At 31.6% G+C, this 26,096-nt stretch overlaps 1 protein-coding gene across 2 annotated transcripts in view; it reads right to left on the bottom strand.

Moving 5' to 3' along the window:
• Positions 1 to 214: 214 nt before the first annotated feature.
• The window catches only part of COL11A1 (collagen type XI alpha 1 chain), a 200,559-nt gene continuing 174,677 nt past the window's right edge, over positions 215 to 26,096 (bottom strand). For both annotated transcript variants that reach the window (XM_019919166.3, XM_033862798.2), the window contains exons 55-67: positions 21,283 to 21,336; positions 21,038 to 21,145; positions 20,510 to 20,563; positions 13,943 to 13,996; positions 12,943 to 13,050; positions 12,397 to 12,450; positions 12,257 to 12,292; positions 12,109 to 12,162; positions 10,338 to 10,587; positions 7,318 to 7,430; positions 5,817 to 5,885; positions 3,163 to 3,396; positions 215 to 1,919 (exon numbers count right to left, since the gene is read on the bottom strand). In XM_019919166.3, coding sequence (XP_019774725.2) covers positions 1,773 to 1,919; positions 3,163 to 3,396; positions 5,817 to 5,885; positions 7,318 to 7,430; positions 10,338 to 10,587; positions 12,109 to 12,162; positions 12,257 to 12,292; positions 12,397 to 12,450; positions 12,943 to 13,050; positions 13,943 to 13,996; positions 20,510 to 20,563; positions 21,038 to 21,145; positions 21,283 to 21,336 — 1,335 coding nt within the window. In that variant the 3' untranslated portion in view covers positions 215 to 1,772. The remainder of the gene's footprint in view (positions 1,920 to 3,162; positions 3,397 to 5,816; positions 5,886 to 7,317; positions 7,431 to 10,337; positions 10,588 to 12,108; positions 12,163 to 12,256; positions 12,293 to 12,396; positions 12,451 to 12,942; positions 13,051 to 13,942; positions 13,997 to 20,509; positions 20,564 to 21,037; positions 21,146 to 21,282; positions 21,337 to 26,096) is intronic.

The raw sequence follows: 26,096 nt of genomic DNA, 5'->3' as shown, positions 1-26,096 counted from the left end.
ATACCCTATCTTTATTTTGTTAATAGAGTATTACCATGCGGTGTTTTTATTTTAGAAATATGGAGAATTTAAACAGCTAATCTCTGAAGGATAATATTCTTTTTCAAAAGTGTAAAACTATTCTAACCTGGATGGTCAAGAAACAAAACTGAAAGCCTTTTCTGCAATAGAGAGTAATTTAAAACATGTTTAAGAAAGAGAATGACCAATCCAGGTAGACAAGACTTGAGTTTATTTATACGATTCATATCTCCCTTCTTGAAAGGACATTTACAAACTTGATTTCAAAAATAAAAGAACTTCTGAATGACAAATGTTCACGTTTTAATTTCAATATTACAGGTATGTTCTTTTGTGATAAATTATCAGTTGAAAATGTTCCAGTGAAATCTGCTATCAATTAACTTAACACTTCATATAAGAAATAATAAAACATTTATTTTCAAGTCTTACATATATTACTTAAAATAGATACAAAGTTCAGTGTGTAATTTTAAAATTTCACTGCTATTTCAAGCTACCTGAAAGAAAATGCCTTAGTGGAAAAAAATGTTTTGATTGTTTTTACTAAGTATGACTTTTAAAACAAGCACTGTTAGTAACAGTCCACCCATATGTTATTTAGCAATTAGGTAGGTCAAATAATGCATGATATAATCTTGAAAGAAAAGAAATAATAGTTGTTGGGCAGGTGCAGGTAAAATAATATTTGGAGACTATTATAATATGCAACTTAGAATCAAATTCAAGAAATTGATTAAAAATATAACATTGAACAAATTCATAAATAATTGTTTAGTTTCCATCTTTTAATATTAACCTCACTGGTTGAAGCACACTGAAGACAATAAGATAAGGTAGTAAAAAAACTGTACATCTGATTGATTGCTTGATGGAGGCATCAATTTGTTAAAACAGCTTCTCATACATATTTTCCTGTCCAAAAATATAAACTTGCTTATTTTCCACATATACAAGTATCCTGTGAAATCCTGGACTCTGAAAAGAAAAAGGTTGAGGTATAGCATTGAATAAAGCATTAAAATGTATGATGTTTTTGGCTGAAATTCAGCAAAATTACGAACAGTAGAGAAGAGTTGATCGGAGTGTGCTTCCAAAAGTCTTCCAGGTTTTGCCCTCTGAGAAATTTGTTGGCGACATCAAATAATTGAACTCTTCAACATCAATATATACAAAGGCATTTTATTATTCATCAAAGAAAGGGAATTAGAGTCATCGGAAATTGCAACTTTATTTTTTCATGATACATGTATTTATTGCCATCATAGTTCTGCAGTTGTCATAAAATTAGAGTCAGATGGAATTCAGAGACACATGCAAGTTTTGGAAATGGACACATAGATAACAGTATAGAACTGTACATAAAATAATTACAATTTATTAAACACACTGTTTTAGCACATCCTTGATGGATGGGAATGAGCACCATGTCTTTTATGAATATATATTTTTCTCTTTTTTTTTCTACAGCACCAAAGAAATCCAAATAGGAAAAGAAGAGATGAAAATTGGGAATCAAGAATAAGGCCTGTTTCCATCTTAGCCACACTATCTTATATTTTTTATGATTTTCAAAGCTTTTTTCATGTGATTCTGCTCCCACAAGGGCATCGATATTTCCTAATTGGTACATATATACGTAGCAAGTTATTTTCTACACCATTCTTATTCAAAACTTGCATGTGGCATAAAATGGGTTGGTGGCACCAAGGTATATTTTCTGTTGATTTCATATGTTCTTTGTCCTAATCTTAGCCAAGAAAACAAACAGGACCAACTTCAAATCCAAACTTCTGATTCTGATCACCAAAGTCATTGATCATTACATCAACGATAGGTACTTGGTCAATTTTTGGTGTATTGATTTCAATCACAGTCTTTTCATAGCCTTTTCTGGACTGTAAAGTTAAGCAGAAATAAAAAGTTATACAATCATTTTATATTTTTAAAATATGTTATTTTTTCTTAAGCTTCTGAGTGGACATAAGAAGGTAAGAAAGAAGAGAGTGGAAAACTAATTTGCCATTATCTTTGTAGTAATTAACTCTTCTTGTTATCACTGATGTCATATGTAGTTTTAAGTTTTGAAAGTTGACCGTATTTAATACTTAGCCATAATTACTCAAGATAATGCTGTAATATACTGCACAGTTGGAGAGAATCTTACTGAACTGAAAAATACATTTTAACATGAAACCTGATATTGGTACTGGGTCATACCCTTACATAAATAATATATCCTTACCATTATTATAATAATTCTATATGTATATATACACACACATAAATATATATGTATATATACACACAGACAAATTTGCTAAGAAAAATTGGAACGCAGTATAGGAATTATAATGCAAGAAGTCTAAAGCTGAAGCATTTCTATTGCTATGTATTAATTTTATGAATAATTATCAATACATTATATTGGGAAATCCTAAACGCTTTCTCCTTTTACATGCATTATGGTCTCTTCTTTGATCTATGTGTAACCTACTCACTTTGTTTATTTGTAATTGTGACTTCTCTTCACTCATCAGCTAAGACAATAAGCTTTTTAGGATGCTCTATTGGTCATTTGCTCTTACGAAATTACCATATGTGTGAGAAAGACAGTTCCAGAGGATAAAAATAGCAAAATGCTAATAACTGACTAAATTGTTGTAACATAGTACCAATAAGCATGCCCCTATAAGCAAAATACAGAGGTTAAGAATTATCTATGGTATAAACAGTATAATGATGATTCCTTTATCTGTCATGTTAGAGTCATGAATTAAGGAGGGAAATGAAATAAGGCTCTTGATTTTTTTCTTTTTTTTCATTTCAGGAGTATCTAGCTATAATAGTATTCAAATATCAGGAATAATTCCATAAAAATAACATACGATCCGAGACTACCTTCTGTTATGACTTTTAAAATGTGTCTATATGTATGTTTCAGAGATTCTGTGTCTCTGTGTGTGTTTGTGTGTGAATATTAGTGGTCTCTAATATACTGTAATATGTCAGTGTTAAGCATCAAATCTTAATAACAATTGACATCCACTTCATGACAGAAATCTGACTTAGGGCCAAAGTGTAATGGTTACACGCTACTTCTCACCTCTGTGAAAGAAGGCAAGCAGAGATTATACTTACCGCACAGCCATCATATAAGGCTTTGATGTAAGGGTTGTTGTCATAGGACATCTCCTCATCATTCGATCCCAGGAACCGAAGTGCTTTGTCATAGCTTCCTGATGACACATCGTACCAGGCTGCTGACTGATGACAGCTGTAGGTGAAATTTTGCCGAGCAGAAGCAGTCAGCAGTTTCAGGAATGTCATTTGCACCATATTAATGGAATTGCCTTCCACATCTAAATATGAAAGCTGGGAATAAGAGGATAAAGAGACACATAAAGACTCTTTTACTCTTTTCTGTTGTAAAAGAATAAAATCACTGTCAACGGTGAACTGTGATCCCAGAAGCATGTGGATGCATCAATAGACCCATTTTCACTTAATGAAAGAAAGTATGCATTGAGAGTCAGAAGACCCAGATATAGGACTTTATGAAATCAGGATGTACTCCCACCTTAGGTACTGTCAGCAATACTTATTTTGGAAAAAAATCACTTTACTTCTATATATACTTCAGTTTCCTAATCAGTCAGTAAGTATTACAAAAAATGCCTTTGTTTCCAAGAAATCTAGCATTATATTTGTGTAACTTTTTTTTTGTCTGTTTTTTTTTTTGTTGTTGTTTGTTTGTTTTTGCGGTACACGGGCCTCTCACTGTTGTGGCCTCTCCCATTGCGGAGCACAGGCTCCAGACGCGCAGGCCCAGCGGCCATGGCTCACGGGCCCAGCTGCTCCGCGGCATGTGGGGTCTTCCCAGACCGGGGCACGAACCCGTGTCCCCTGCATCGGCAGGCGGACTCTCAACAACTGTGCCACCAGGGAAGCCCTATTTGTGTAACTTTTTAAATAATAGAGTGGTAATATAGTAAAAATGAAAACTGAGGAATCTCAGTGCAATGCAAAGGTTAACTATTTTTATGTTGTTTGATTTCACCTATTTTCCTAACGTATCTACTTGACAAATTTTTCAACATGTTCTTGAATTTTTCATTTTGGCGACACAGTCTTCAAAGAGGTTTTTGGTCTTCTAATTTTCAGCACAGACCTGCTTGTTTGTCTGTTCTCGGATGATGTACTTATATTCATCATTGTATCACCAGCACCAAGCATATTGCCCAAGACACGCAAGTGAATATTTGTTGTTCAGGAAATACTTATTTTGTATTTAGAGCAGGAAAACAGTCTTAACTGCAAATTATTAAGAACTCATTTGTCAAGCTCATAATTTGTTTTATTGTATATAAATAAACTATCTGGGATCAGCTGAAACATAAACCTATATTTAAAAAAAAATTAAGAAATTCGCCCAGATTATAGATTCACTCAATATAAAGGCAGTTATCTGTGACTTTCCTCCTTTTTGTTGATTCTACTTAATTCTTACTGATTAACAGTTCAGATGATGAGGATCCTTGAGAGGTTGGAGAAAAACAAAAAACAAAAAACAACAACTGGGAAATCCACTCTAAGGAAAACAAAACAAAACAGCAACAAATAAAACCACACACAGAGTTCTATCTGTGCATGTATCTTTATCTCATACAAAGATACAAATGTAACATGGATATTTAATATGTGACTGGAAGACTGAACTAGACAGTTACGTCAAGTGGAGAACTTCACTAATATGAGTAGGTTCTTATAGGATAATAACTGTGTAAATAGTCATCAATGGAAAAGAATACCTTTTTTAAAGAATGTTAAGCTATTGAATAATTATCTGAATAACTGAAAAACATTCATTTAAATACATTATAATTAACATTTTAAACACATATATATTTTTAAACAGCTTTTAAATGCAAATTTAGTTTTGGCATCCAATTTTAAAATCTCTATAAAATGATTGATCACGAACTGATAATTGTATGGAAATATTTAAGTAAACTTGTGCTACAATATGTAAAAGGTCAGGTCAGTCAGCTAACTTTATTTCCAGATGTAACTATCGGAAAAAAGTTTCACATTCCAAAAGTTCTTACTGAAATTGCAAACAAAGAATAAATTAGTTTTCAAGTATAACGGAAGTGAAATAGGGTCAGAGATACTAAATAGACATTATATTTTCTATATCTGATATTTCTAACATAATCCATTTTTATGATATCTATCTCAGGTACTTAGGGAAATGCATACTTTATTTGATCTTAATATTTTAGTAAATTTAATATATTTCCATTTATTTTGATACAAAAATTTTAGACTTCTCTCTAAAATACCAAAGTGGTCTAAGAGGGAGGTGGGAGGAATTGGGAGATTGGAATTGACATATATACACTACTGATACTATGTATACAATAGTTAACTATGAGAACCTACTGTATAGCACAGGGAACTCAACTCAATGCTCTGTGGTGACCCAAATGGGAAGGAAATCCCAAAAAAGAGGGGATATATGTATACGTATAGCTGATTCACTTTGCTGTACAGTAGAAACTGACACAACATTGTAAAGCAGCCATACTCCAATAAAAATAAAAAAAAAACAAAAAAACGGCCAAAAAACCACAAAGTGGTCTAAGATTTAGATAGAGCAAACTAGGGAATACATGGAATCCTGCTTTTTATAATTTAGACGTTCACAGTAAGGGTCTAGAGATTATATAATTTGAACTTGTATTATGTAAGAGCTTCAAAATAAACCACTTCATGCTGAGGTAATAACATACCAGTTTTCCTCTCTTAAATTCACTAAACCAGCTTCTTGGTTTCTCCTTTGGCCATGATGAAATTCTTACCTGTTGCAAAGGAACAGGAAAATTAGAAAGTAGGTTAAAATTATGAACAGTATTGTTTATGTATATATCAGTAATTTTCAGTAAGACTAGGATGCTAAAGAGTTTTTAAAATGGTCTATCCTGGATTATACAAAATAAGGTAAAAAGCAAAACTTGAGATAGATGTTGTGAATTCCAATTTAGTGAAGATTGAGTCATTTTTTTTCCTGTTTTCTTTAATTGCTCAAAAAGAAGGGGGTGGGAAATAACTTGGTAAAGGCATACTAAGGGTTGGCTGTAGGGGACATGGGTGGAACTCTTAGGTAACCCCTTGCAAAGGAAACCCTCACAATGCCAGTTAGCATCTGCCATCAAGGCAGATACCTTGAGTATTTCACAGCCAAGGGAGGCATCCTGAAGCATCCAGCTAGTAACTCAGGGCGGGATGCTATGGGAAAGTCATTGACAGGAAGCAAGCCCATTATTCCCTGCTGGAGAAAATGTTTAGAGTCTTTTATAGATCTGAATTTATTGTTTTGCTTTACAAAGATCAGCAAAAATAAAGGTATATAAGCCTCACTAGGTATATAGGCCTCACTATAGGGAATTTGAGTAATCCTGTAAGGGGAGGCATTTCCATTTTCCCACACTTCTTTGTGGGTTAGAGGAGCTTTATTCTGCTTCCCCAAATGCAAAGTGTGGTTGGGAAACAGAAATTGCTTTGTCTCCTGCCCCATCCTTCACTTACAAACTAAATGTCTCTCCTAAAGAGATTACACACTTAAAGCTACTTTGTCTTAAGGAGTTTCCGTGCCTCTGCATGCCTAAGCCACTTCCTAAGAAGAATGTGATTTACTAAAACAATACAAATAACGTCAAAATTTCCCACCTATAAAATGTTTGGAGAATGTAATTATGCTAGTGAAAAATCTTTCCTTATATTAATAATTTGCCTGTAACTTTAAAGATAGAGCTCACATGTATTAATATTGCTAGGTGAAAATCAAGGAATGTGTTTGAAGAGACTAAACATTTAAAATGTACAGAAGTGCAGAGAATACTCTTATCTTATGTGAAAGAATCGTTCTCTATAAAATTGTGTATTTTGAGCATAATATACAGCTGTGAGTTCTACCACGTGGTAATTGGAAAGAATACTACGCATGCACTAAAATCTGAGAATCAGCTGTGCTGTGTCATGGAAAGCCATAGAATTTTAGAGAGCAAACAGGTGCATAAAGAATACATCTGGGTAAAAAATAAGAAAAGAAGTATTTGTCAACTCTGTCACTTTGGTGTCTTATTCATATTTATGCAAATGAAATGCTCTAATTACCCTGTAAGAAAAGCAGATAAATGAAAATATGACAGTATAATTTTCCTGCTTAGTTCAATATTGCAAAAACATGGCAGGAACTGTCAACAGTCACCACCAAAACAGATTGGTACTTACGCCCTCTGACTTTCTGTCTGGATAAATGCAAGTCTCACCACCAGATGTGAAATTACAGTAAACTTTGAAGGAATCTCCTGAGCAGCCTTGGTTAGGATCAATCCAATATTCACCTGGAAGTAGGAAAAAATACGTCATACAAATACATTTATACCCAAAACTGAATATATTATATACCAAATTTTATTAGAGAAATAAGGAAAAATGAATATTCATTCATCTTTTCATTCATCTTTTTCCACATGAATCACTTTTATGTTTTTGGTCATATTGAGGTACATGTTTGAATACTTAAAGAGCAACGCTTTGTCTTTGCCAAATGCTCCCATACGCTCTGCCTGGAACATTCTTTTTTTTAATCTTAGCATGACTATTACTTTTAGGTTTCAGCTTAAATGCCACCTCCTCAAATATTAACATTCTCTTATCCATGTGTAATAAATTGCAAGCACATTAGGATGAGATATACCTGACTCTAAATACCATATGTATTATTTACTACTTAAGTAATCTGAGTATAATAATCAATATATTTTTCCTTGATTTATTTATCTGTAATGATGGAGGTGAGAGTATCCACTTAGCCTCAAGTATCATAATTTTGCATTACTTTACAGGAAAAACTTCATGCAGTAAGTGTACTCCCCCTTTGAATGGGCTCCTAAGAAGAAAGTCTATTTTATATATTTAAATGCAGTTTGCTATTAATTCTATTATCTAAATGGTACAGAACAAATTTTATCACGTGAATGACCATGATGATTAATTTGGTGTTAGGTGAGTAAAGATGGTAAGTAGTGGGGCTGACAAAATATTATCCCTTAAGTAATAGACAATGGAGCTTTTATTAAACAAGAATTATTGGGATACAGACTTGATATACATGTGATGATTGCTTTCCTCTTACCATTTTTCATGCTGACACTTCATTTCAAATATTAATTTGAATTATGTCAATCCACTGATTGTGAACTTTGAACAACTTAAAAGCTCCAACTGCTTAGCTTAGTACTGGAACTCCTGAAAATCTAATGCCAGTTTGCTTTTTGAAATAAATTCTTTAACAAAAAATTTACACTTTTTCTGATCGTGCCACTTATAAGTTCACATCTGGAACAAATTGAAATTCACAGGAAAGATTTATAAAAGAAAATAAAAATCATCAAAGATTTTACCAACTGGAATAGCCATTCTTAATCTTTGATATTTCTTAGGGTTTTAAAGAATATATAATTTTGAATTATATGGTAAGCATTATTTTTATCTTGTCTTATTCAGTCAACATTGTTACTAAATATTCTTTCAAATAACATATACTTAATTACTAAGATACCTTTATGGCTTCATGCCATTTCAGCTTGCAAAAGATTTCATAGGAACCCTCTAATTTTGGAGAGCAGAGGAAATCTGTATCTGTCATAATTTGCTATTATAAATTTTATGGTTTACCTGTCTCCATCATTATACAATAGTAGCCTGAGGGCATTATTCTTTATCTGTGAATCTCTGCATGAATAACAGTGCCTGGCACCAATAAGTTAATAAATAAACATTTAATTGTAATTAATTAAAATTTAATTAAGTAAAGAATTAATAAAGCTAGTTAATATATGGAAAACACAGGGAACTGTAGTCCATAGTGAGCTTTCCATCCCCAAAATTTACAAAATTTTTTTCTTGACTGCTCAGGTTCTAATTAATCACACGTTGTTTTATATTGTCAGTACAGGCTGTCATCTTTTACATTTGATTTTCAGTCACATATGTATGACTATATTAGCTAGATCAGAAGTTTGGGTCATTCTCCTTATAACTCACTGAATTAATGTGAAACTAAATGTATCTTTTTCAAATAAATATATTATAAATTTGAATACATTTGATAGCAGTTTGTAAAGCACCCTTAATAATTAACTGTGTTTTCCTTTTAACGGGCTGTGCTTAAGATAGGAGATTTTTTCTTTCTTTCTTTTTTTTTTTTTTTCCCCGGTACGTGGGCCTCTCACTGTTGTGGCCTCTCCTGTTGCGGAGCACAGCCGGACGCGCAGGCTCAGCGGCCATGGCTCACGGGCCTAGCTGCTCCGCGGAATGTGGGATCTTCCCGGACGGGGCAAGAACCCTTGTCCCCTGCACCGGCAGGCGGACTCTCAACCACTGCGCCACCAGGGAAGCCCAAGATAGGAGATTTTAAGACATTCTTTGTCATAAAAAATGTCTCTTCCTGAATTGCGTGAAACTTTTCTATCTATACTGAGTTATTTAGATCTCAGTTACAACATTCATTATATGATCGATAGTGGGAAATAATGTAGTCCCACAAGTAAACAGAGTGGCAAAGTATTTCCACATAAAGTGGGAGATTTAAAATCAGATATAGATCTGCCCCTTGTTAGTTTAGTATTGTGTGAGTTAGTCACTTAACTTAGGGTACTTGGAACTCTTTCCTTCTCAGAATAGGTATGTAAAAGTTTTGTCAAATAATAGGTATAGAAAATTATCCTGATTATTATTACAAATAAATTGTTCACAGTTGTTCTGGTATTCATGGATCAGTGAAATAAATTTTTGCCTCAAACTATCCTAATTCTTAAATATTCTGTTCAAATCATTGCTAAACTGATAGGTCACATATGATTCAGTTATGCTATTTAATCATTAACGCAAAGTAAGTTAGGATATAGGATATAAATATAGTAGCATGCACATATGTGTACACACATCAAACCCATTCTGTGATGGTTATTACAAGGAAAATTACATTTGTTTTATCTATAATCATCCAAAATGAACTTGTCATAATTTAACGAAACCTTGCTTAACAAGACAAAGATTTTCCAGAGCAGACGTTGTTTTAACAGTGTAAATGACTTTTTCTGTCTACAAAATTGGAATTAATAATTGTTCACTCTCGTTTTATTTAGAGACTATATTAAACATTTAACTAGAATTAATGAGCTGACAATGCACCTTGGTAACTTAGAGGCTCAGTGCATTTGCTTGGTCATGCATTATTAACATACCATCTGGGAAGTCAGGATGGCTGAGTTGCAGATCTTTGCAAGTTCGGGCTGGGTTGGTCTGTGTACCCATTGGAAACTTCATATGCTCAATGTCTTGTTTCAAGGAATTGAGGGAACCAAATATTTCCTCCATTCCATCAGTGTAATCCAGAATATTATCACCTGCATCTGATTGGATGTTTTCTGTATGTCTTCTTGTTTTTTTGGGTGACAAGATTGGTAAAGGCTGTATGACTTCACCCGGTGGACCCTGTAAAAGAGATGGATGTGCATGTAACTGTTTCCTAAGGTAAAATATTCTGTAGATATTAGTTATTACTGTTGTTATTGTTATAAGAACTTATAGTTTGTTTAACTTTTCACTGTTTTCCCTATTTTCGATGTTTTCTCTAATTGTTAAAATACACGTATTATGTACATATATCTCTTTATATATAAACTTTCTGAATTCTTTTAAAAAGAATCTAGTGGAGATATTGAGGTAGGCACAAAATTCAGATGATTTCTGGACCTTTTTATATACATGTAACATAGCACAGATTTGTGTGTACATATGTTATATCCATTACTTTCTTATATATTAATTAGTCCTTATTTACATGTCCTATCTCTGCAACTAGATTTTAATCTCTGAAGCTTAAAACAATAATTTAAAGTTCTTGTGCTATATAATGAGTTGTCTATTGTGCTTGAAAATAATTCATATCATGTTTAAAAATACACATTAGCTGGTTCCAAACATCTATAACTTTATAAATAAACAAAATTAAAAGAAGTGCAATCAGACTTGAATTTATATATGTGTAAGAGTAGAACTACACCAAATAGTTAATCCGTATTGTTATGGATTGAACTGTGTCCCACAAAAATTCATACGTGGAAGTCCTAAGCTGCAGTAACTCAGAGGAAGACCTTATTTAGAAATGAGGTGGCTGTAGATATAATTAATAAAGTGAAATGAGGGCCTAAGGGTGGGTCCTCTTCCAATACGACACGTATCCTTCTAAAATAAAAAAATCTGGGCACAGAGACACACATAGACAGAAGACCATGTGAGGAGACACAAGGAGAAGAGAGCCATCTACAAGCCAAGGAGAGAAGTCTCAAACAGATGTTTACCCCACACCCCTCAGAAGAAACCAATGCAGCTGACACTTTGATCTAAGACTTCTGGCTTCTAGAACTATTATATAATACATTTCTATTATTTGAGCCATGTAGTTTGTAATACTTTGTTATTGCCATCCTAGCAAACTAATACACATATAACTTGGAAACAAGTTCAAGAAGGAAGCCTCAAATTTTTTCACATGGATCTAACAGGCTTGTGTGAAGCCTGGAAAATGTCAGTGCTAAAAAAGTGGTAACTATTATCATTGCTTTTATTATTATCATTATATGCAGTAGGAAAAAAATGTCAAGCATCTGAACTTTTGTTTTTATTCCTAGTTGGGTATTAATGTATCTTTGTGGCATACAACCAGTTGTTTTCATGAAAATGTGACATGAAAAATATATGATTTTCTTGAAAAACTAATAAAGGCAAGATTATTACAATAGTTAAGGTATCTTTACATTCAAAGAGTGAAGCCAATTAAAAGACAAGTGTTGGCATGTAGACCTGAGTACTTAATTAAGGTAGTTGCTATTTCCTAGAAAATCAGCACTTTGACAGAATATGCTTTTTAATCCTTCTTATAAATTCAGAGAAATCACTGGCAGTCTCAGGATGCTAACTGTCAGAATATCACGCTTTTTACCATGCACTTACCGGAGGCCCAGGAGGCCCTGGAAGACCACTGTCACCCTTCTGGCCAGCAGGTCCCTGTTAGAAAGAATAAGGAACAACATAAATAGAGAACAAAGCATTTGAGTAGGTGTTACTGAAAAATTTAGATGCCAAAGAGAAAGGTACTTACAGTAGAGCCTTTGGTACCCTTTGAACCTTGAGGACCCTGGAAAATGCAAAGGCAAAAGTACACATAAAAGTCTGGAGAATGTGCGTCTCTTTGGTGTATTTATAAGTTTACTTTATAAAATTCTTTTGTTTTGTACTTACTGGTAAGCCTGGAGGACCAGGTGGACCTATGGGACCAGCAGGGCCTGGAATACCCTACAGAGAGAATCATCCAAATTAAAGAGTTTTTCTCAGCGATTCCATTTTCATATGTTGCATAACAACACACATTGCAAAATTTAGACAATGCAAAAATACATAAGAATGGCCTAAAATTTTCCATCGTGAATCTAAGAAATAACTTTTGCAAGATGAGCTGTATTTTTGTCCATTTTGCTGCAATGTCTCCCTCTCTATGCATATGTCTTTACATTCCTGCAGCCTTCAGAATAATGATTTGTATGTGTTGGGGATTCAATAAATGTTTGTGTAATTAAATATTGAACTATAATTTTTATGGTTTCTAACTTAAGTCATATTTTTATTTATTTACTCTAAGGTTAAATAAATTTCTTTTTGAAAACACCATTGACTTAAGGAGATTAAGATGCTCTAAATTACTTCCTAGGTCATGTTTAAAGGAATGTCTGCAGGTGTGTGAGTGTATGATTGGAAAGGAGTAGGAAAATAATTTATATCTTTACTCACTCCATCCCCTTTTACTCCTGGAGAGCCTTGAGTTCCAGGGAGTCCTCTGTCACCCTTTTCACCTTGTTCTCCTGGAGGACCAATCAGGCCAATTAAACCAGGATGTCCCTTTGAAAGGCAAAGAAATTTTAACAATATATAAATTACAAACATATATTAAATTATAGTCATAAAATAATTGCACATTAAATTTATGAAACATAAGAGTAAAAAATTAGATAAAAACTTTAACCCTTTCTGAATGAAATATAGGATTAAAAACCTCTTTCCCCTCACCTAACAGGATCATTTACTGATTACATTAAGTGAGACCTTTATTAAGGGTTGGGAATATTATTGAAAAAAAATTTTCTAAAAATATCCCCTTCAGTGTTACATTTACTTAAAGGGAATTCCTTCAACTAAAAGATTAATAATGACTACATATAATATTGGTGAAACAAACAACTGAAAATTCATTATTTTAAAAAGCATCTTATTTTATATGAAATTATTTCTATCCTTCACAAATTTTGCAGCATCTAAGAAACATTTAAAGATTTAAAAGTAGTTTTAAAAATATGAATGCCATTCTAAAAATGTTTTATTTTCTTTAATTATTTGGTGCAACAGAGCATACATATCTTTCAAATCATCTGAAAGATAGTCTAGTTTAAATTTTTTATTTTCATGTTTAAAAACATAAAAAATGACCATTTTGTTATTCTATCTGTTTATTTTCTGAATAGTTATTTTAGTATAACCATATGCTTTCTCCATATGGTTCCTACATAGGAACATTGAGAAATATAACACTGAATTCTGGTACATTTTTCACTATTACTTTGTATATTTTCTCTTTTCTAAATTCATCTTGGAAGCTAAGGACTGATAACTTTTTCCTTGGTTAGAATGATAAAGGTATTCCTTGAAATTTCCTTTTGAGTGATATTAGTCTGCAACATTATTGTCTCTGCTATTAAGAAATCAACATTGTAATAACACATTCTTTTATTCTCACCTTCTCACCCTTGGAGCCAGGGTCACCTTTAAGACCAGGTAAGCCAGGAGGTCCCTAAATAATAAACATACATAGAGTAGTTACAAATTAGAGAATCATATTACTATCCACTGGGCAAGTTGGTTTTGATTATATGATAGGGTTTAAAATTAATAATGACCACTGGAAAAAAAAATAATGACCACTGTTTATTTTTCAGGATTCTAAATAATTTTATGTGTTTAAAACTCTACAGTTTGATAGTTAACCATAATAATAAAACATAATATTGATAAGTTTGATTAAATAAATATGAAGTTAGAAATAGGGCATGATTTATATGGTTTTTCAGTTGAAAGAAAAGATGCATTTTTAATTACACTAATTTTAGAAGAAGAGGTTTCCAAGTTATACATTCATTTAATCGAATATTTCTCTGTTAAACTCACATTCAAAGGTTACAATATTTCCAGTAAAATTTAAAGAAGAAAACCTCAATAAACTTTTGACCATCAATTGACCATTGTTAATCATTTTTCCTAAATAAACTCCCAAGATACTATTTTTAGCTGTAATTTCTGAATTCAATCTCTTAACTAAATGATTTGTAAATGTAAAGATAAGATAATTTACTTTTCTCGTATTATTGGACCTGTATTTTAATTATTTAATCCTTTTTATATTCTAAGGATAAGGCATTTATCCATTTAGGCTAAATTATACTTTAATGAAAATTATGGCATGATTTTAGCAACTAACTCTTAGTCTTGGTCCCTACTCATGAAAATATTCATAATGATGACTTTTAAACAGACTTCTAAATATAAAAACTAGTGTACTCCAAATTGAAGGCAACACAAAATAAGATCCTTATTCTGAAATTACAACAAGTTGCTATGCAGGCAACAGATTCTGTCAGAAAAAATGTAACTGACAGATGGTTTGTAAGATTGTGACTGATGAAACCAGGGCCCAGATAATACCACCACACATGAGTCACTACTGCCTACAAGTACCGCATCAAGAAACAAAGACAAAATATGAGTTTTCTCTATGAGTTTGAATTATATAGACTGAATTGAACTATTTGAATTATAATTTTAATAATGATTTTAACATGGCACTTAGTAATCAAATTGTTTTAATTTTTACCAAGCTATATGATTAGTCTTTACTATAGTATGTTCCGCAAGGCTACCACAAGTAATTTTTTCCCCCTCTTACTAGGCACTTTTGAGTCTTCAGTGTGAAAGAGCACATTGAGTCTCAGTCCATCATTTTTGTGAATTTAATATATTAAAAGCCATGGATCTAATCCAAGAAGCATGATGTAATTTAAAAAGTATGGGTTCAGAATACAATAGATTGGGGTAGAAGCCTGCTTCTCTTATCAGCAATTTAAATTAGCTAACCAAAGAGAACTTCAGTTCTCTCATCTATAAACCAAGGATCATAATTCCTGTCTCAAGGGGCTACTGTGAGATTGTGTAGATGAGCGCTTTCCATTCCTTAGTTTCTCAAATCTACTCCTCAAACTGAAGTCCTTAATATCAGAGGAAGGTAAGAATAGTGTTAGTATAAGTTAGTCCTGTGTATCAATAGTATTTTGGACTGTTACCAGAAATATTTATATTTGTTTTAATTCATGAATGAATTTGAAATTCTATAAGTATTGATATAAAAGTGAACAATTTCCCTACATCATTCTATTGAAAATAGATAAATTATTTTTGTAGAAATTATGTGCAATTTAAATGTAAATGTACCTAATAATATTCTAGTAAGAAGAAAATTATTAATCCTCAGATGTAAGTTTATATCAATTCAGTTTAGATTCTCTTTTGTATAAATATAAACAATCCTGTCACTTTGTTAAATCTCTTGTAGATAAAAAGGAGACTACAAAGAAATTACCAAATTTACTTTCAGGAATATTCTAAGACTAGGTTTTAACACTGGACTTTCATCTCATTTGCTAACACTATATCAGAGTGGATGATCGCAAAGTTTGATCCTCAGACCAGCAGCCTTAGCATCATTTGTGAACATATTAGCAAAGCAAATTCATAGGCATCATCCAGACTAACTGAATCTAAAATTCTGGAGTTAGAGATCAGAAATCTGTTTCACAGGTTTGTTACTCATTAAGGTCTGAGAAACATGGCTCTGTGGCATTAAGTCCCATATCTGTTAAATCAATATGAAAATCAGAACAGCATAAAGGATGTCATTTATTTTAAAATAAAAACATTACCTATTTAGTATTATTTGTTTAATAATTTTAAAATTAAGTAAGTATATTTTTCATCTACTTTTTTCTCATCTCATCAGAAAGGTTTGGTGAATTATTGGTTAGGAAAATAATGTTGTCTGATAGCACAATTTTAAAGGAATAATATAAATGAGTAATAGAAATAATAAAATAATTCCTTGAGGTCATGTGACCATCAGGATAGATGCCAAACATTCTATATGTTAGAACAAGTGGGAATAAAAAAGCATGAAAAAATAGTTCTAATAAATATGTAATTGCATGAAAGAACCATATACCTGTACCAGTAGCAAAAAACATTTAAAAATATTGGTTAAAATTGACATATGTCAGTTAAAAGTAAATACATTCTTTAGATTGAAAACACAAAACTATTAAAGAGGCCAGATTTTTTTTCTTTCTTTACTTCTTATTTTACATTCAAACTCTTTCTGGTATGTGATACACTTTACAGAAATTTTGCTGTTAAGTGGGAGAACTAATAGGAATGTCATTTGCTGGGCATCAATATTCCAACTACTGTTTCATTCAGCGTCTCAGGTCTACCACTCATTAGTTGGGTAATCTTGGATCTGTTCCTTTTTATCTCAGAACTTTATTTATAAAGGTGTTCTAATAATAACTGTGTCAGAGAATCGTGATAATGGAAGAAAAACCAGGCTTACAAAAGTACTGCATATAGTGAAGTGTAATGTAAATTATTGTTATTTGTTTCTGATGTGCCACAGATAGTTATTAATCAGCTTTCTCATCACATTCTAATAGTAAAAGCTAAAATGGCAAAAGAGAAGAAATAATGTGGATTCTAATTGCTCGGGGGTAATGGGAAACATACTAGACATTTTTTGTGTTTGTAATGCATTTAAAATCATTTCTATAAGTATTATTCAGGAAGGAGTTAAAGGAAAAGAGTGTTAATTCCTCTAAGCTAATAATCTCATAAAATTGTGAACTATATCTAAGGAGGCATTAGCCAAGTGAAATCAGTTTATTATCATTTTCATCAATTAGAAATAGAAATTGGTAAAGCTATGATGTTGATAGCAGTTATACATAACCCTCTGAACCTGGACCATATCAAAAATAACAACTCTGCATATAAAAATATTATTTCAGGTATACATATTTTCTATTTCCTCTTAGGATATTGTAAATTGAAAAACCCTAGGGAAATACATAATTCATAAGTAATAAAGTGAAAAGGAAAACAGGGATGATACATTCATAAGTGTCTAGAATACACAATCAAATATGTTCCCCTGCTGTATTATGCTGTACAGAATATTTGCTTTGAAATGCATCTCAAAATTCTAATGCACTGAAGTTTAAAGAAAATGCAGATCCTACTGTTTATTTAGAATGTAGTATTGTAAAATAACGTTTAATTTGGTGAAAGACAAATACTTTGTAGTTTAAACCTGCTTAATCATTATGGAATGCTACACATCTCAAATCTTTTTACAGATAAGTTAAATGTAGCATTTAAAAAATCAAAATATAATTCAGTAACCCATCCTACCGTTTATTCGCACACTTATGGTTTAACAAATAATGTTATCAGATATTTTACTTATCAGTATGTGAAAAGAATTAATGTATGATAATAGTAAGGTAAAATTGTCTGAAGATAAATACTGAACAATTTTTCAGCTAAATTGGAACAAATAGGTTCTTAAAATGAAAGATTATGAAACAAAACAAAATAAAAGCTTAAAACTAAAATAGATGCTAATTGTGTCTTCAAAATATAAAATAAAAATTAATTTAAAATGATTAAATCATGCTTATTTTGACTATGCAGCAGAGGAGAGAATGTAGCAACCATTACTGTTCTCTTTAAAACACTCAATTTTATTCCCATCTGATTTTTGCTATTTCCTAAAAAAAAAACCACCCCAGCAGTTCAACTTTAAAAATCCTCAAATAAAATTCTTTATACAATCTCATCATTGTCCTTAGCTTTCTTTTAGATTTCACACGTACTGTTTTATTCTCAGTTCCATATGATTCTGAATATTTATCTGTATATAAAATTCATGCATATGTAGAAGTTTAATTTTTGCCATGAGAAATATCTAAATTTTGAAGTAAAAAGTAAATATTGTACCATATCTAAACTCTAGCAGAGCTGATCATATAGAGTGGTCAGACACCAAATATCATCTTTAGAGTTTTAACCGGTGTTTGTTTCACTCTAGCCCAAAGAATTTCTAATCCAAATGTTAATATAAAGTTGTTAGACTGTTACTTATATAGGAAATGGTCTAAGTTGTTTTTCTGTTTGTTTGTTTTGTTTTTTAGACATAGCTCATCTAATTAACATAAGAACCCCATGGGGTAAAAGATATTAATATCCCCATTTAATTCATTTTAACTTCATAATATTCCATAAGATCGATGCTATTCAAATTCTCATTTTACAGATGAGAAACCTAAGGCTTAAAAAAATTGAATAACTTACTTAAAACTTATTCAGCAAGCAGGTAGTAGTGCTCATTTTTGAAACCAGGGTTCTTGGGTTGAGAGGTGATGACCTTAACCAGTAATCACGATATGCTACTTCTCACTCTAATACAAAATTGCCTACTAAAATAAGTACCAGTATTTCTTAGCTGAGCTGAAAAGTTCACTAAATTGCCATAAATGCATCCTGAAGATGATTTCTCCACCAAACCTCATCTCCTGTAGACCAAGTAGCATTTTCATTAAAATTAGCACAATCAAACTATTTGATGGTATGAAAAAGCTACAATAGATTTGCATTCTAAGTACTCTCTGATAAAACAAGCAGCCAGAGAAAGAAATGGCACCCATGTTGCTCAATTCTGATGCTTTTCATTTCACTGCGGAAAAGGATGTGAGTTGTTTATTTAGCTCTTTGCTCTGTAAAGCCACATTTACCTAAGATTCAGAAATATAAACTTTTGCAAGCCAGAATCAGGTGGTATGTCTGATGGTTTTATTTTTAATATTAGCTGAAGGAAGTCTCCAGCTTGATGCTTTCTTTTTTTTTCATCTGGAGAAAGGTCAGAATACATATTGGAAAAATATGAAATAACAAGAAAAAAAATCTTTGGCAAATTTTAGGGTGATATTAAGGTGAAGTTTTTTTTTTTTCCCTAGGCTATGACTTTGTACAGTTAGGAATTTAACATGTCTAAGAAGAATATTCCCTAAATAGTGATGCAGACATGGAACCCATGATCCTACTTTTGTCAAGTCCCTGTTCCTATGTCAATGGGGCAATGTGCAGATTTGATAATCTCCTCAAAATTTGATAACTTTTATCCACTTATTAAAATAAGTGATCTTTAACTTTTCAGTGCAAGTTAAAAAAATAATCTCTGTAACACTTATGAAAGATCTGAAATGTTAGAGGAAATTTTTCCTAAAGGAATTGGCCAAGTTCTCCTGAATGATTAAGATTGCAAATCCTAGTTTCGATGGCTTTCTGAGCACATACATACCTCTGAGGTAGTTGATATACTCATGAAAAGAGGCAATTTTGTAAAATTTAAATTTCTGTATGGGCAAACCTGCCTATTTAAACCGATAAATATTACACTTGAATAGTGCTATATGTATTGCTTCTTGTTTTAATTAATCCCTTTACATATTACTATTTTGGACAATGAAGTTCAAATATCTCCACCATGAAATAGAATCTGTTACTTAGTAAGCAATAATTTTAAAGGCAAGACTTTGATTCTCACTTTCTGCCCAAATTTTGTAGCAAGAATAGCCTTGGCTCCTATAATAAACTCTATCTATGAACCATATGCTGGTCAACTAAATGCTTTATTGCATTGCTCAAGTGTGTTGTTTGCATACACAGTTTATGAGAGTAACCAAGCTTTGGTTTTATAACAATTATACCTCTCTTCATTCATGGGGGTAAATGCTTTATCTTTCAGCCCATATGACTCAAATTTATTTGGTGAAAAAATCACTGTATGCCTGTGCCAATGTTATTCTTTTAAATGAAGTGCCAGGAAACTAAGTGTAATTGCATGCATTTGAGGGAACTGTTCACATTTGGAAAAGAACTGTCTGGGCCATTAGTGGCATTTTATTCAGAATGGAAATTTTTTTTTTTCATCCATTGGACATAAGAAAGGAAAGATCTTCTGATCAAGGGCATATTTTCCAAATAACTTATCAGTTAGGATTACTTTTCTCTTTTTAGGTCTGAGTAATACGCTTCCTTGAATACTGTACAGAATATAAACCAATTTATAAGACAAAATTTCAGGAATTCTAGCTTATAAATAATTTCATTTCTGCAATTCTAAACAGCAGAAAAAGGTGCTACTCACCATAGGGCCAGGTGGCCCATCTTGGCCTGCAGCTCCAGGGAGACCTTGTTCTCCCTAAGGAAGAAGAAACACGATTGATTTTTTTAATTAACAAAAGCAGACATTTTTTTCTTTATTTTAATTTTGGTAATACGAAAAAGAAAGAAATCAAACATCACCTATGAATTCCATCATGTGGAGGACATCTACAAATATTGTAAGCAGTTTTTGAGTCTTTTTACTTTCTGTGTATGTGTCTACATGCACATACATACACACACACATGGATGGATGGATGTGTGTATAAAAATTATACGTCTTTGAGATCTCAGGGTTTAGTTTTCTATTCTACCTTTAGAAGTTAGAATTTCACCATGAACTTATTAAATAAATGACATACTTAAATATTCTAAGGGTCTCTGACTTTATTACCTAATATTTACTGCACACAATTTATAAAATAATGCTGACATAAATATTTTCATTCATAATTTTTCTTAGAAATAAGACATTATTTTCAAAATGACATATTTCAGCACAGATGCTCACCACAGGGCCAGGGATGCCCCGAAGACCCTCTGGACCAGGCTTTCCGGCAGGTCCCTGAGGACCAACTGGGCCAGTTTTTCCTGAAGGACCTTCAGCTCCTGCTTCTCCCTGTTAGAAAATAAAATATGTGAATGCATTAATAATGAAAAAAGACATTTTATTATTTTATTAAAAGTACTGAAATAGATGTTGTCCAGCGTACACGTTGAGTTTTTCAAGCATAATACCTGTAATGTATATTTTACCTTAGCACCTTTTTCACCCTGTCTTCCCTCTGCACCTGCAGCTCCAGGAGGACCCTATAAACATAAAATTGCATTTAAAATATATATATAACATATAAAAGTAATGCAACTGAAGACTTATTTACAAATACCCCAGTTTAATTTGTAACAGAGTCTAATAAATTGTGAATTTCTATAGCAATTTAGTTTAAAACACTGAGAAAATGCAAAACTCTTTTTATGTACAAATTTTAGTTAGAATATTAAAAACAAATGAAGCACAGATTGAGCAGAATACAGATAATCACATCATATCAATGTAAGGAAACAATAAAGATAAAAATTTTAAAGAAATGCTGATGATTTAGTCACCCTTAGTGTGTTAAATACTCAGATATCATTTATTTTGTTGTATAATTAGGAAGTAATTGAAGGTTTCAGATTTCACTTCCATCATTATATGTGTTTTTAAGATTGGCTCCTTTCTTAATCTTAGAAGATCCATACATTATACATTTTCATAAGATCATGTTCAAACTGGAAAAGTACAAAATTTAAAATCTTGTTGGTCAACAGATATTATATTTTCATTCTCTGGAACTATGTAATTCACATAAGTGGTATAAAAAATCGTATGACTTTTTAAAACCTAGTATTAGAGAAAAAACAGGAAAAAAATCTTCATACTCCATATGACATTAAAAAACTTAAGAAGATATTCTGGTATTTGCATAACTTTTGTATATCTGCATGAATTGCTATGGAGAAATGCTAATTATTATATATAAATTATATATAATTTATATATATTTAAAGCTTTTCATAATACTGCTCTTTGTATATATATATATATATATTTTTTCCCCATCTTTGTGAGGTATCTGTCTCCCTATTTCTCTTTATTTTTAGCTAAATAAATAATGGTTAATTTGGCTAAATAAATAATTAATGATTAATAAATAATTAATCAATTATTAGTATTTTTGAACCAGTTCTTTCATCCATAAAATGTTATTAATAAGAATTCTCTTGCTATAGAATTGTTGTTAAATTTAAATAATGTAACACATGAAAAAGTATTTTGTGAACTTCCAGTAGATCAGTATCAAATACAGGAATGGAATCTGAAGCTTAAGAGCCTAAAGCCAGGATTCAGACTTCCTGGATTCAAATTCTGGCTCTGCCATCAATAAGCTTTGTGATCTTTGGCAAGTTACACACCCTGTGAGTGATTCAGTTTACTTCTCTGCAAAATGTGGATTATAACAGTAGCTATCTCCCAGTATCATCATGAGAATTCAATGAGTTGGTAAATGTAAATGGTGTATAAAAATACCTGAGACATAAAGAACACTACAAATGTTAGTTATTTTATTATTGTTACTAAAATTATTAGATATTGTTATTCTATATAAATTCTATTATTTTACCAATACTTTTCACCATGTTGGCAACCTAAGAGTCAGGTCAAACAAAACTGACTTTCAAAATACATTTATAGACACCATGTCAACAACTTACTTTTTTCCATACATCCTGTTTATAACACCTGAAAAATATGAACTCCATGTATGAAACTACTTGTTTTAACTAGAAAATTGAAAGTCAGCTAAACGATCCCATAATATATAGTCAGATCTTGAAATCTGACATTCAAATTTCCTTCTTACATTCTCTTAGTCATTTGTGAAATATAAAACTTGACATTTCTAATCTTTGTAATAAACATGTAGAAAGGAATCATTTACATTACATAACATATAATATTCAAGGTATCAAAGAAAACAACTACTTTTCAAGCTAGAAATATGCTATAATTCCCACTGTGTCTAAATTTTGTTCCTACTCATTATACTAGGTCATTGATATTTTCACTTATGGCGTCTCAGGTCAACACAAGCAGGGCACTTTGTTTGATAGTCCAATACAATAAGAGTGCTTTTGGCGTCTTACTGTGGTGGGCTACACAATATATATAATAAATGCATTCTAAGACATAAAAAATTTATAATTGTATTATAAAATATTTATTTCATTTCATTACTTAATTGATTTTTATTATTACTTAACAAACATTAAGATTCAATCTGAATCTTAACTGTGCTGAAAATTTCTACACAAGTTCAGACATAAGTATAGAAAGTTTAAAAAAGAAACTTAATGATTTCTAGGAAATTGTATTTCATTTTTCCCCAGACTCTCTTGTTTTCCATTTGTTTACTTCAATTTTTGTTATGAATTGTGCTCAAAATCATCAACTGAGATTGAGGTTGGAATTTGGGGAGAGTAGCAGAAACAGTGTTAATTGGTGAAAATAAGGTGAGACAGGATGACTTTCTCTTTCAGATGCTATATTAATATTCTAATGGTGGATACATGTTAGTCTTTCATATGGTCTTTTAAATCCACATTTGAAATGGGTATTAGGCACTTCATCAAACTCAGAGTTCTGTGAACTCATTTATCTCTGAGAGAGTCAATGAATATATCATTAGTAATTATTTTCTCAATATCATCACTATAACTTCATATATTATTAGGCATTCATTGTGCCTCGACCCTAAGATAAGAAGTGCATAAATCCTGTAAGCAGTCTCTTGAGGCAGCAACAATTTGTTAACAATAATATAGGCATTAAAACTTAAGTGTATCTTTTGAATTTCATACTATTTATGCAAGAGGATTTCTGTAGAGAAGCATAAGCTTCAAATATTTCTTAGTGTTAAAGAGTTGAGTCATTTTGGTGTGCAGATGGTAACTATACTTATTGTGGTGATTATTTTGTAATGTATAAAAAATACATTTTTGGTGTGATGGTTGAAGTATTCCTATTCAAACTGGGTAAAACAGCCATAATGACTATAATTTGGGGAATAGAAATTATGAGATTCAACTGAATAATGGGCTTTTCTTTATTCTATGAAGATTTTTCCATAAACGAATGACATAAAGGTATGGGGTATTAACTTCAAGATTGCAATTACACATATGAACTTTATTGTAGAGAAAATTTATAAATATCTAGCTTTAGGAAAAGCAAGTCATCAGCTGTCTAAAATGTAACAAAAATATTGCTTTTACTGCAAGGGAGAAAAGAAAATCTGAGTTTGAAAAGCCTAGAGAATTAAACACAAATAAACTATAACATGGCCACAAAATTGTGATTCAATAAAAAGTTTCTTCATCCCCAAAGGATTTCTTCCCTCTTTGAATGAATGCCTGATGTTTATCATGCTGGAAATCCACATTAAATGGTTTTACTCTGTTCTTTATCTCATTTTTCCCATTTTCATTTATTCCTTATATTTTTTCCAGATGGCACAGATTTTTTTAAGAAAAACAGGATGAAAACAGGTGACACACTTTTTTTTAAGAGAATAGGAAGTTCCCTTTAAAAAAAACTAAACAATGCCTATGGACAAATTCTTGTTTTAGTCATTTCTTTCTCATATATCTGCATAAGCAGAGAGGCAAGGACTTAATATAGTGAATTACTTCCTGTACTATCATGAAATAATGAGTGTTCTGATTGGAAAATGCCTTGTAAAACATGAAAATAAAATAAGCCTTGGTTAAGTTTCCACCAGTAATCACCGTTACATGAGATTTTCCTTGCTATGAGAAATATACTTTATATAAAATACACAGTATAATCCTCTCTCCACTATTCACATTTTATAATATTATTCTACAATTTACCCATTCTTCCATACATGTTGCAAATAGTTAAGTCTTCCTTATATGCCAGAAATGTGCTGTGCATGGAGAATACAAAAAAAAAAAAAAAGTGAAACCCTAAGGAGTTCACAAAGTTTAGTTATGAAGGCAGACAACAAAATTAACAAATACAGTACATTGTAAAACACACAAAGATGAAGTAGGTGTACAAAATAGGTACACTGATCTAGTTAGGCAGTAGGGAAAGCTTTCCTAAGAACCTAATATCTGATCTTAATCTTAGTGTGGGTAGATATGGGAGGGATGTTTCCTTCTAATCTGACCACCCACATTCATGCATAAAGGCATAGGGATGGAAAGAATACATATATGGTATATATGGGCATATATAGTAGGTTAAAGCTTCCTTTGTATTTCTATTACTTAATAATATTAGTTATTGTTTTAATTTTTATTGTAAATTTTCTTTTGACAAATGAGATGGGACTCCTTAAAATTCCATTTAATATATGCAGTTTCAGGTTAGGTTTAAATCTTTTTTAAGATTTTTTAAATCTTTTTTTAAATAATCTCTAGATTTTTTTTTTCAGTAAAAGGGCTTTGAACTAGTTCTTGGTTTCAAACTGCTATGATAACCTGAGTATTAAAATTCCATGGCTTACTGATATAAACTGTACAATCTTCTAGTGCCTCAAGGAAATATACATTTATTCTCAAGTATTAAAATGCATGAGAGAATGTACATGTACTACAAATGTCAACTTAATTTCCCTACTTGTTCAATAACTGTTAGAACGTTGTTTCTCAGTATCACTGCCACTCGCAACATTCTGACCAATATTCTATTGGGAGGGTTTATTATCATTTATTTGTAAGAGTCACTCAAGGAAAAATACATTTCTATTCATTGCTACTTCTGCTATAGCAAAATTGTTATTGGTCCTTTTCTGTTGTTCCAATGTAGCAAAACAAAGGATAAAAGAAATGTTAATTTCCACAAAATACATACAAAGCTTACTTAAAATTATGCTTTCTAGATGAACTAAAGGGAAATAAATGGTAAGGCAATTCTGTATTCAATTAAGTCATAAGTGTGTAGATTAGATATTATAATTATTGTATAGGAATGTTTTTTGCTGTTTCCACAAGGGTGATAT

The sequence above is a fragment of the Tursiops truncatus genome, chromosome 1 (assembly GCF_011762595.2).
Source record: "Tursiops truncatus isolate mTurTru1 chromosome 1, mTurTru1.mat.Y, whole genome shotgun sequence".
Lineage (NCBI taxonomy): Eukaryota > Metazoa > Chordata > Mammalia > Artiodactyla > Delphinidae > Tursiops > Tursiops truncatus.
The sequence above is the reverse complement of the archived record's forward strand: the minus strand, read 5'-3'. Positions and strand labels throughout refer to the sequence as shown.